We start from the raw sequence: 13,204 nt of genomic DNA, 5'->3' as shown, positions 1-13,204 counted from the left end.
AAATGGTGATTCAGCGTTTGTTTTTCAATTAACTCTTAATATTAGACTTGTTGGGGAATTTTTCCCTTCATATCGGCGAGCACATAATTTTTAAATCATTTTATTGAGTTCCGTTGCCAAACTCTGTTTTACATAGAGGAATCGTGAAATTTCCTTAGCTAGAGCATAGTTCCGGATTTGAAACTTTATTAGATTTGGTTCATACCCGTATCGGGTCTGAACCGATATCGCATTGGAGAAGCGCAAGTGGAGTGGAAAGCCCTTTGGAACTGTCGAGTGCCGAAGCCCTGACAGTCCGGACCTGAAACATTATAGAGAAGGGTAGAAAGGGTGTCGGGTCTGCAAGTGTATCGCATCACAAGTGTGGAGCGGGAGAGCCAAGTCCTTGGAATAGCGGGATTGCCGATTGCAATCTCCGATAGATATATATATATATATATATATATATATATATATATATATATATATATATATATATATATATATATAGATATATATTATCGCATCGGAGGAAGGAAGGAGGAAGGGCCATTAAAAGCGTCGATAGTGTTATTTATAGTTAATACAAAGCCTTGGAAATAAAGCGCCGATAGTGTAATTCCTTTGGAATTACACCAAGACTATTTGAAGCCGTGACAGTGTTTTTAAAAGTGTCGATATTATATTGCATGAACTCCATACTAAAAGCCCGCCGATAGTGTTTTTGTGTAAATCCTATGGATTTATAGTTCCAATAGGAACAGAGGCTAGTTTGTTAATTGTGAACAATAACCAAGGTAGGGGTGATTGAGGAAAAACCCATGTGGCTGTCAGTTTTACCGTTAGATGACTGATACGCAACCAGAAGCAGAAAGGGAGATTCAGTCAGAATTAGAAGAATTTATAGCCAGATTTGAGAGGTTGTCCATATCGCCTGCACCCAGGCCACCAGAGGTGCTCTACATCCTAGTATAATAATGATGTTGTAAAACATTATATAATGTAATGTAATGTTATGAAACATTATGTAATGTAATGTTATGTTGACTAGTTCTAATTATTCAAAACAAAATTAAACTAAATTTAGAAAATAACAATTGACTCCCATTTTACGAAATCTATATTAGCTCCATTTTCTTATTTTGAATTTTATATCACTTTTGAATTTATATGAATTTTATTAATTTTTGTTAGGTATTTTAGGTAAACTTGACTCAGTCAAGTTAATGATGGTTTTTGAGCTCCAGGTTTATGAGAACCCATGGTTATGACCCATGGTATTTATGTGGAGTATAACCTATTTAAAGGGGTAAAGACATGTGTAGCTTTCCAAGTAACGAAATAAAATGTTTGGAGATTTATCATCAAAGTTAAAATTATATTGCATAACAATGACATAAAATATGATTTTAAGTTCTCTTCTCCTTCCATTCTTCAAATGGAACCCGAGACCAGAGAATCCTAGAAAGTAGCACACTACAGACCTTGAACGACTTACAAATCCATGTCGAGATTGAGAAATTTCCTTAGCTCTCTTATCCTTTATAGGCTGTTTTGTATATTTTTGGGAAGCTTTTCCTGGCCGGAATATTTACAAATAAGCACAAAAGATTTTTTTCAGATACTGACAAATAAATAAGTTCATCAAAATAACTAGGATTCATCGTGGGTGTAACACCTTCCTCCCACATCTACCCAAGCAACCGACAAGATAGGATAAACATGCGACTAGATGCCACTATGATATGATTCGACCTACTAATCATGTTAAGGAAGTGGAACTGACAGAAACACACCATACATACATTCAACATTAGCATTAGGACCCTCAAGAACCAATCCAACCTTTCTGCGAACTAGCCCCTGGGTCCTACTGAAATTTTAGACCACTTGACCTCTGGATTGTCTCATGCTATGGGCATGCTAGCGTCCAGGGACCTATGTACGCTCTCATAGGCTTGCAAGCCATCGCCCAAGGAATTTTTTGTTTAGTTCTATGCCAGTGTCCTCAGATTTAAGCCACATATTCAGGCCCAGAGCCCAGGTCACTGCCCATAATTGAATGACACCTTCAGAATAGTAAAATAACAAGGAAATGACAGTATAAATGCAATCACTTGAATGAGACCTGGACTAGACCCCTACTATCCATGACCGGCATTTCATCAAACATATTATGAATATGTAATCTATAGGTGTAAATAACATATCTGACCATATGGAGCTCATACTTAGTTGAGAATCGCTAAGTAGCATTGATGCCTCAACACATCAACTGTAATTTCATTCATTATGTCATAGATACATTGTCCATTCATTTACAAGTAAAAACATGATGAGATCCATACATAACTACTCTCATAAAACACATACATAACCAACATAATAACAGGAAAAATACCAACAAAATCACAACCATATAAACCACATATAATCCAGTATAATACTCATAGAAATACAAGGAGAAATAACCTCATATTGATGAGGAAAAGTCCAAACTCAGGATGGGATTTCCACGTTCCACCCGACCGTAGAATGGTTGAGCCAAACATCCCTTCAACCATTCATCCCCGTGCCATATTCCAAGCATGAATGTGGGATCTCATAGAACAGATCAATCCAAAACCATCCAGGGCTTCCAAAGGCCATCCACCTCAATGCATCAAACAATGATTCCACCTCACAGTCAGACATCACAAAACCATCATCAAATTGGTCTCTATCCAAGCCTTCTAGGGCTCTAGAGCATTTGTCCAACCAAGGCTCTAGGACTAGTAACTCAACCCACAACTTTTACTGAGCTCCAGAGCATTTGTCCAACCAAGGCTCCAGGACTAGTAACTCAACTCACCAAGGGCTCCAGAGTGTTTGTCCAACTAAGGGTACATGACTAGTAACTTAACCCAAGTTTTTACAAGGCTCCAGAGCGTTTGTCCAACCAATGCTCCAAGACTAATAACTCAACCCAAGCAAAGGAAGCACGAGAACCAACTAAAACAAAACAATGAAAATAAACCAACAATCTCCATGGCTATCCAGGAAATGACAAGGCTAGGCAATCCACTATCAATCCTGACCATCCTCCATGCCAATAACAGATCACAACCAAAAGCACATGCATATGCCATGCATGCCAAAACTAGTGAGGAAAACATACATGCAACTCGGTACCTGAAAGCAAATCCCACTCTAGTTGCTGATCCCGATGTCCTCTTGCACTTTCCTGCTCTTCCTTTTCCTTCTTGCTTCAAAATCCAAGTATGCCACACCCTCCAAGAAAACTCTAAGTCTCCAAGAATATGTGTGTGAGAGAGAGAATAATGAGAGAGCTCCAAAACTGAATTGAGAAAAGGTTACCTAATCCTCAGAAGCCTTTTTATGAATGAGGCATCTATTTTCTTCATTTTCCATTATTTTCCTTCAATTTCCTCCTCACATGCAACCTGTGACCTTTCACCTCCCTTTTCTCCTAATTTCCATTATTTTCATAAATAAATGTGACAAAAATGCCATTTGCCTTTACAAAGCCTTAGCCATTGTCTTTGCCAATCTCCTTAGCCATTAAACAATCACAAGTGATCCCCATCACTAAGATTTTTCCCAACGTTCAGCTTGGAATAAGTGTCCCATCAACCATGGTTATTATTTTTCCTTTTTTAACTTTTATTACATGGAATTTTCACGAGGGCTATTATAGTGGGCATGGAAAAATTTCTAAATTAATGATCATTATAGTTTGATTTTTTTTTTGGTTATGAGTTCATTCGTATTTGGTTAGAATTTGTTCGAAGGTTCCATTCTCCTTTGGTGCCGTTGAGTGACAAATCAAAATTTATAATTGTTGTTTCGTGGGTAATCTTTTAAAAATTAAAATATTTTTTTCCATATCTTTTTTCCACTGGAAAAATCCGTAATTTTCATTATATTAAGAAAATTACATATAGTAGATGCCGTTGGCATATGCTGTAGTGTTCATACAAAATCCACCACGCAGGGTGCTGTATCAGAGTATATACAAAAATGAGATAGAACATATATGAGTCTGGCTGTATAGCCTGTTCGAGATCACGCAGGATCTATTTGCATACATTATGATATACATATCTATGTACAGTTATTCATCAAAAGACAAAAATACTGCATTACTCTCAGTTACCGAGACTGTTGTCCCGCTGATCTCTCTGATCTATGTATGGCCTATGAAAAAACCTGTATTCTTCAGTCCCCTGCTGCTCCACAATTAGCCATTCGCCTCTGGGAAGTATCGTGGCCTCTTTGGATAATTTGTCAGCCTCGCTGTTATGTTCTCTGTAAATGTGTAGACAAGAGAAATGATTAAATGCTGCCTTGAGTGTATGTGCATCATATAATATATTGCTGAGAGTGTGTGAATGACATATAGTGGCATTATTGATCCAATTAACAACAGTCATTGAGTCCCCGAATATGTTTAGGTTTGTACACTGTTGTGTCAATGAGTAATGCATTAGATTTCGAATGGCCAAGAGCTCTGCGAAATTATTTGATCCTCTGCCGAATCCCATTTTTACAAAGTATCTATGGTGTTCATTGATATGCAGAACAAAACCACCCCCACATCCCGTTTGATTTGCTGCCCCATCGAAGAAGGCCCACGGGGTCGATTTATCGATAAAGGGCTGTGGCTGTATCGTCCTGGTTCGTGTGGGGGGGGGGGGTCAGGTAATTCATGGTACGCGGCAACGATGTTTGCTTCTGTGCGGGGCCAACACACAGCCTGATCCTCGAAAATGACTCGATTCCGCGCTAACCAAATGTGCCAAGATGCCACGAGGGGAAGGTTTAAGAGCTTGGAGCCCGGGTGGCAGTGAGTCCAGGCAGTCCACGCGCCCGAGATGTCATCCCCATTCCAGTTCCCCGTAATGCCAAGATGAGTGAAGATGTTGTTCCATAGAGTGAGAACTGCCGGGCAATGAAGGAAAATGTGGACCGAAGTCTCTGATGCCGCTTTGCAGAATGAACACCAGGATGGACCATATATGGCTCTGCGAGTAAGGTGTTCGCCCGTGGGAATGATATCTTTGAGGACACACCAGAAGAATAATGTGGTGCGTGGAGGGGCATTCAGCTTCCAAATTTCACGCCACCACGATGGCGATGGTTCAGGTCTTCTGTGATTAATAAGTGCGCTGTACCCAAACTTAGGAGCGTAGATACCATTGTCCGCCTTGCACCAAATAAGTTCGTCCGATCCTTGTTTGATGCGGATATGGGATTCGTTTAATGCAAGAACATAATCACTCCATTCCTGATGCCACTGCGGTGGAAGGTCAAGTTGCTGAGCCGATTTCCAAGCTTGAGTGAATATGTCTGTGCGCTGTTGATCAGCAATATGTGCAAAATTCCGAATGTCTCGGTCATGAAGAAATGAAATGAGGTCTCTGTTGAGGATGTGTCTGCCCCCACTATTAATCCATGGATCCAGGCCAATCCTGCCCAGCGTACCATCGTTTATTCTCCATACTAGATTGTCTCGGACGAGGGGAAGGGAGTGTATCAGGGCCTTCCATATTGATGAACATCCCTTCGATGTCCAAGATGGTAATCTAGCCGAATCCAGAATATTCTGAGGCCAAATGTATTTGTGATAGGATACTTGTGCCCATATATTTTGACTGGTTAATAGAGTCCATCCCATTTTAGCAGCAAGAGCCATAGCGAAGTCGGGTAGGTCTTTGAGACCCCAGCCACCCCATTTTTTGGGCAAGGTGATTTTCTTCCAGCTTATCCATGCAAATATTCTTTTGTCCTGATGCCCATTCCAGAGGTATCGGTTGCACAGCTGTTTTAATCGTCCCAGAATATTCCTCGGTATCCACGCAAGTGCCATCCAGAAGACCGGGGTAGCCTCTAATACAGACTTAATGAGTACCAATCTGCCAGCCCTAGATAAAGCTCCATCCTGAGAGCCTTTTTTCCAGTTTGGCGACCAACCACACCCAATCAGCAATTCTTTGACAAGTAGGCTTCAGTCTGAATCCCAAATATTTGAGACCTCTATCCAGAGGGAGAACATTATAGGGAAATACCTGAAGGGCTAACCGGGATTCCTGTACCGAAGTGCGGGAGCATGTGATAGAGGATTTAGCTTGATTAGGAAGCATACCTGTAGCAGCAGAAAAAAGTAGAAGGATCTTTGAAAATGACTGAGAGTCTCGAACACTGCCATCAAGAAGGATAAGTACATCGTCCACGAATAGCAGATGAGAGAGGAAACATAAATCGGATATGCGAAGGCCCCGAACATCTCCAGATCTCTTTGCAGAGTCTATGAGCCGACTAAGTCCTTCCATGACCATTAAGAAAAGCAGAGGGGAGAGGGGGCATCCCAGTCTCAGTCCCCTTTCAAAGTGAAAAAAGGGCGAGGCCGAACCATTTATGAGGATGCTGAAAGTAGGGGAGGATATACAGGCCATGATCCATGAGATAAAGGAGTGAGGAAAGCCCAAGTGGATTAGGATCATTTTGATATAGAGCCAGCTGACCCTGTCAAATGCTTTTGAGAGGTCAATTTTGAGGAGGATGCCTTTTAGGTGCTCGGACCAAATAGAATGAATAGCTTCTTGGGCCAGGCCTATGGCCTCATGTATCTGTCTAGATTCAAGGAAAGCAAATTGTTGAGGGGCAATGGACTTAGAGAGGATTGGTCTAAGACGATTTGCAATAGTCTTAGAGATGATTTTGCAGAGGCAATTGCACAAAGAGATAGGCCTGTAGTCATCAAAGGATTCAGGGGTATCAGATTTTGGAATGAGAGCAATGAAGGTAGAATTGATGTCATGGTAGATGGATCCTGTAGCTCTGCTCTCCTCCACCACACTCAGCAGGTCCTGCCCTAGGACATCATAGAAGGCTAAATAAAATTCAATGGTCCATCCATCCGGGCCAGGGCTCTTATCTTTTTTGAACCACTTCAGTACTCCTTCCAGCTCCCCTGTCGTAACCGGATCATTTAGAGCCTCCACATCCTCTTCCTCAACGAATCTCGGGAAGTGATTTGCCACATTGATGATATCAGGTAGATTAACTTCACGAGGACACTTGTAGAGTTCCCTGAAGTGGGAGGTGCCCAGATGAGCGAGCTTGTTAAAAGTGTCTGCTATTTCGCCATCTGGTGTGGGGAGCTTCCAGATAGTATTAGATACTTTCCTGCCCTTATCAAAGCTATGGAAGAACTTCGTGTTATCATCCCCAGCTTGAATCCATAATTCCCTACTCCTCAATCTGATGGATTCCTCTCTCTCTTTGAGGATTTTTGCTTTTTGATTCTCCAATTCAATGAGTCTGCATTTATCTGCTGCAGTAATGAATCCCAGCCCCCTTTCGTCGGTGAGAGAGCATAATTCAGCTTCAATATGGGTTAGTTGTGCAATGTCTCGAGCCTGTTTCTCCTTTGCCCATACAATAGATAGATGCTTAATTTCCGAGAGATTTCTGCAGAATCCTTTAGCAAGTGATTCTGATCTATTGATAGGGTGAGAGGACCAGTAATCAGATACCATCTTGATATATGATGGGTCCTTCAGCCAGGTATGATTAAATTTGAAAGGTGCTTTGGGCTTTTTGAAGGGACCCTGAATCTCCAGGTATATTGGAGAGTGGTCCGACCAACCCCCCGAGCCAACCCATTGTTTGTAATGTTGCAGTCGCTGAAGAAGTGCCTCCTTCATAAGGAATCTGTCAAGTCTACGGGCTAGTGCAGCGTCCCCCACCCGTCTGTTCCTCCAAGTGGGAAGAATTTTCTGCATGGGGATATCCACAAAGTTTGATTGTTCAAGCAGATTCGTCATGAAGTCTGTGATGGAGTCAATTTGTGCCGCCGATCCCCATGACTCCCTGTATCCCAGAGAGAAATTAAAGTCTCCCCCGATAATAACCCGGTCTTCTCTCATAATGGTAAGATGAAGAAGATTCTGCCAGAACGATTCTCTCTGGGTACAGGGGGCATATACATTGATTATGCGAAGGTTCATGCCTAGCTCAGCTGAGAATATATCAAGCCCCAAAAATCCCGATCGCCCCAAAGTCGAGTCCACCTTAATAGAGCGAGGGTTAATTCCAATGGCCAGACCACCAGAACGGCCAACGGCATCAAGGGCAGAATAGGTCCAGCCAGGAGTCAAGGCTTGCATGGCTCGAGTAATTTGATCTGCGGAACAGAGGGTCTCTTGAAGCATGATTATATCGATAGGATCAGATTCTATGAGCCGCTTCATGGCTAGTTTCTTGGAGGAACTAGCCAATCCTCTGCAATTGAAGGATAGGCACTTCATGGGGGAACACCTCTCGGGGTGTGTCCTGCTCTAAGGACCCCGTCAATGGTGGATTGCCGACCTGATACAACCTCTACCCCAGCTTGCTTAATAGCCTTAGAAAGATGTGATTTCCTACCCCTGGTATTCAAGGTCCCCACCTCTGGTACCGCAATGCCCAGGCCCTAATGTCTGATGGGTGGCTCTTTGGCTAGAGACCTGGATCGGAGGAAATATGTATGAGGAGGGGAGGGTTCCGAGGGTGAAAGGGGGGGGCTAGCCAAGGGGGAGGAAGTGGTAATAATGGGTTCGGCGGTGCATATGAGTGGGGGGGATGATAATGCACAGTGAACCATGGAGATCTGAGAGGTGGAGCCACATTCATTCATAACATCAAAATAAGATAATATGGGGAATGAAAGAGTACCCGAGACCGTACCAGCTTCTGCTGCCGAGCGAGCCCTAGTCCTTGGCGGGGAGGGTTGCCGCAGTCCCGGATCGACCGCAGGTGAGGTAGTCGCTGGGGGCAGTCCCGAAGAGGTAGGTCGAGTGGTAATAGGAGATGCCGTCCTGGATGGAGCCGGTGTAACCCTCGGAGATTCTTCTGCTTTCTTGATGAGTGGACAATCCTTGATGAGGTGCCCAACCTTGTGACATTGCCTGCATCGGAAGGGGATTCCTTCATAGTCAAGGATCTGCACCCTGATACATCTTCCCCATTGAAGTGTGATCTGTTCTTCGAGTCCATCACGGGTGTCTAAATGGACCAATATACGCGCTAGGGTTCGGTTCCTAGATTCAACAAAAGTGCGGTCATAATCCAGGTATGTCCCCAGGGCATTCCCGATCCTAATGAAAACTTCCTCGGCCCAAAACTGCAGTGGGAGGCCTGGCAGGCGCACCCAAATCAGTCCGACTCCGATCTGTTCGCGTTCTGGATCAAATAGGGGGCTCCATCTCTTGAGGAGTACCGGGGCCATTTCAATATGCCAGTATCTGGCCAGAACCAGATTTGTGTGACTTTCCTTGGAGAAATGAAGGGAAAACCATCCTCTCGGGAGAATATGGACCACAGGAAGGTCGAATAGAACACCGCCCTAGATTTCCTTCACCCATTGTGTGAGCCGCTTCGCCGAGTATGCCCTGCCCCGGACATGCCCTACCAGAACAGTGTTGGCCATGTCCATGAGATCGCTGAGAGACTTAGATTCGTCGAACTTAATGGTGATGTCTTTAGCCGTAGCCTTTATGCACTTGGTCTTTTTTTTGCAGGTGCGAGGAGCCGACAGATGGTCAACCAAGGGATTTGTAATACCGTCCAGAGTAGAGGGTTTTGCAGGCTTGATTTTAACAGCAGGGGTTTCGAAGCAACCGGAAGGACGGGATCCCGAAGATGATGGAAATGCAGCAGGGGGAATCGGCGGGGGGGGGGGGGGGAGAGGGTGCCGAAAGGAGAGGGTGGGAGAGCGGATCGAAAGAGGGCGAAGGAGGTGTGTGTGTAGCCAGAAAATGGAGAGAGCCCGGTGAGAGTGGGGGCACCTCAAATTGCGGAGAATCGATAGGGTTCATACCTGCAATAGACTGAGGAGTGCAGTGAGCGGGTAGCGAGACGGTAGGCGGGTGCAGCGGTAGATCCGGTGCATTCGTTGATGAGGAAGGTGCGAACTGCGAGGGAGCAGCGAAACTAGGGTTCCCGAATATAACCTTGTCCGGTGAAGGCTCCTCGGAGTAGTCCACCGCCTCTATATCCATAATGTCTGCCATAACTGTCTCCTGAACGGCGACCGAAAGTGATGGGTGGAGAATCCAATGGTGGAGCTGATGCTAGAGTGTCCCTGTGCAGTGACCGCGACGGTGATGCTGTGCGAGGACTGTAAAAACCCTAGCCGCGTCAATGCTGCAGTTAATCGCGAAGAAAACCTTTAGCCGAGACCTTCATGTGTGCGCGCCATCAGAGCCCTATGAATCTCCTGGAGCAATGGTCTTCATCGTAATCACAAATTTATCCATTTTTTTCCATATCTTATATTCAACTATGAAAATTATATGATTTTAACTTTACACTTTATTTATAGAAATTAAACTAGCCTAGATCCATATTAACTCTAATCTATCAACTGCTGAGACAGATCAAATCTATCGAGGTGCAAACCTTTCCACAAGTTTTGCACTTAAAAAAGAGGTTTGCACCTCAAGAGATTTTGATCCGTCTCGACACTTGATAGATCCAAATTTATGATGGATTAAGGCTAACCGTACATAATTTTGTTATTAAACCAATTTATGTCCCTGGGAGGTATTTTTTTTATTATCAATCCATTGTTTATCATTGAAGCTGCAATGTAAGGATTGATGTTGAAATTGATTTGGGAGGTGAACTTGGTTAATTGACTAAAATTGTTTTGGTAATGTACAATTTCCTACTAAATGTCTCATCATTTTTCTTCTTTTATTTATAATTTAAAAAAAAATTCACCTCAAGGATTTTGATCGCTCTCATGTAATAGCTTTGAAATTAAAATTAATCCAAATTTCTCTTTAAGAGAGAGAGAGAGAGAGCAATATATAAATCCCTTTGGATGTATAATAGATCTAAAGTTAAGATGGATTTAAATTGGTATATATATATATATATATATATATATATATAGAGAGAGAGAGAGAGAGAGAGAGAGAGAGAGAGAGAGAGTTGTCAACTCCATGTTGAGTATAGAAGAAATTACACCTCCCTCATACTCAACAACATATTATTGAAATGTTTAGCCATTAGAAATTTTAGACCCTCTCTCTCTCTCTTTATATATATATATATATATATATATATATATGAAATTCTAATTTTTAATTCATTGAAATATTTTTTTTATCAAATATTACTTGTCAACTACATATATAAAGTTGATATTCAAATAATTTAATTGAGGTAGGCACCGAAATGTTTTATTTATGGCCCACACATTTTTTTTTTTGAGTTAAATGTCATGTGTCAACTCCATATTAAGCATTGAATGATTACACATCTCCCTTATATTGAGAAGTAAAAAGCATCTATTGGAAAAATAATAATTTGTTGACTTTCAAATACTTTATCTTCTTCTTGCTCTCTCTATATAAATATACAATTGATGTAAAATATTTTTTACTAAAGGTGGACATTGAAATATTTTATTTATGCCCATATTAATATTTTATTATTATTAATTTAATTTAATTTATTTCTTAGTTATTGTTTCAAATCCATGTTGAGCACTGAAGGAATTACACATCTCCCTAGCATTGGGATGTAAAAAAACTTATAGAGAAAGCACTCACTAGCAGGATTTAAGAATGTTGACTTTTAATTACTCTCTCTCTCTCTCTCTCTCTCTCTCTCTCTCTATATATATATATATATATATGAATTTGATGTAAAATTATTTTACTTAAGGTGGGCATTGAAATGTTTGATTTATGGTTGACATTGAAATTATTATTTTTATTTATTATTATTTTAAAATGAATCATGTCAACTCTATGTTGAGCATGGAAGGAATTACACCTCCCTCATATTGGGATGTAAAGAGAGTTTATAGTGGTAATAGTGTGTGTGTGTGTGTTCCATATCAGGAATATACATGTGGGCACTCCTACTACTTAACAACAAGGCTCAAACACATTACAACAAGTTCATCATGTCACTTGCATGAATTGAAGAACTTGAGTGGGGAGGATAACACTTATTCCTCCCAACCACCTGAGATAAACCAAATTGATAATGTGTGTGTGTGTGTGTGTATTATTTATGGTGATGGTGAACATTGAAATATTCTTTATGGAAAACATTGAATTATTTCTTTTGTTATTGATATTATCTCTAAATTCCACATGTCAACTCCATATTGAGCATAGAGGGAATTATACATCTCCTCCATACAAAGTTTCAACCCATCCGGCAACGTTTGCGTCAGATTCACCCACGAAAAGCAGCTGCAATTAAAGCAGAAGTTGAAAAACTGTTGAAAGCAGGTTTCATTTATCCGATCCCGTTAATGGATTGGGTATCGAATATTGTTCCGGTTAACAAAAAGTAGGGAACAATAAGAATATGCATCGACTATAGGGACATTAATCGAGCCTGTCCAAAGGACAATTATCCAACTCCCTATATCGATCAAATCATTGATGATTGCGCTGGCAGCGAAATATTTTCCTTTATGGACGGTTTTTCCGGATACAATCAAATCAATATTCTACCTGCCGATCAACCAAAAACGGCTTTCATTTTTCCATGGGGGACATTTGCTTATTGCAAGTTACCTTTTGGACTTAAGAATGCCGGAGCAACTTTTCAAAGGGCGATGTCTTATGCGTTTCATGACATCAAGCACATTGTGCAACCTTATCTCGATGACTTGCCTGCTCATTCATTACATCGAGCTGATCACCTCGTCCATTTACGAGCAATCTTTATGAGGTGTAGGCATTATCGTATTCGGTTGAACCCACACAAATGTATCTTCTGTATAGAAATAGGTCGATTGCTGGGGTTTGTAGTTTCGAAAGCCGGCATTCGCGTTGATCCCTCGAAGGTCGAAGCTATCATCAAATTGCCTCCTCCTGCGAGTCTTCGCCAACTCCAAAGTTTGCAGGGGAAAGCAAACTTTTTATGAAGATTCATTCCTAACTACGCCGAGGTTACAAAGGGTTTTACCGGTTGTTGAAACAGAACACTCCATTCTATTGGGATGAGATAGCTTAGAAATATTTTGATGCACTCAAACACACGTTGACCCATGCACCGTTGTTGCATCCTCCCAATTACAACCAGGATTACTTCTTGTATCTCGTCGCCTCTCATTCCACCATTGGAATGGTCTTAGTTCAGGAAGATGAATTAGGAACTGAACATGTGATATATTACCTTAGTCGCACTTTAAATCCAACTGAGCTAAAAT

The 13,204-nt window shown here is 41.6% G+C and overlaps 1 protein-coding gene across 1 annotated transcript; it reads right to left on the bottom strand.

Moving 5' to 3' along the window:
- Positions 1–4,525: 4,525 nt before the first annotated feature.
- On the bottom strand, positions 4,526–10,034 carry LOC149220193 (uncharacterized). Its single transcript, XM_089387019.1, has 4 exons — positions 9,842–10,034; positions 6,928–8,167; positions 6,125–6,180; positions 4,526–5,928 (listed from the first exon to the last, which is right to left on the bottom strand). Exons 1-4 carry the CDS (start codon positions 10,032–10,034, stop codon positions 4,526–4,528), a joined length of 2,892 nt encoding a protein of 963 aa, XP_089243145.1.
- Positions 10,035–13,204: the final 3,170 nt, after the last annotated feature.

Source organism: Pinus tabuliformis, chromosome Q (genome assembly GCF_031772625.1).
Source record: "Pinus tabuliformis cultivar Carrire ecotype Pingquan chromosome Q, CPIR1, whole genome shotgun sequence".
NCBI lineage: Eukaryota > Viridiplantae > Streptophyta > Pinopsida > Pinales > Pinaceae > Pinus > Pinus tabuliformis.
This window is presented reverse-complemented; position numbering and strand designations above follow the sequence as displayed.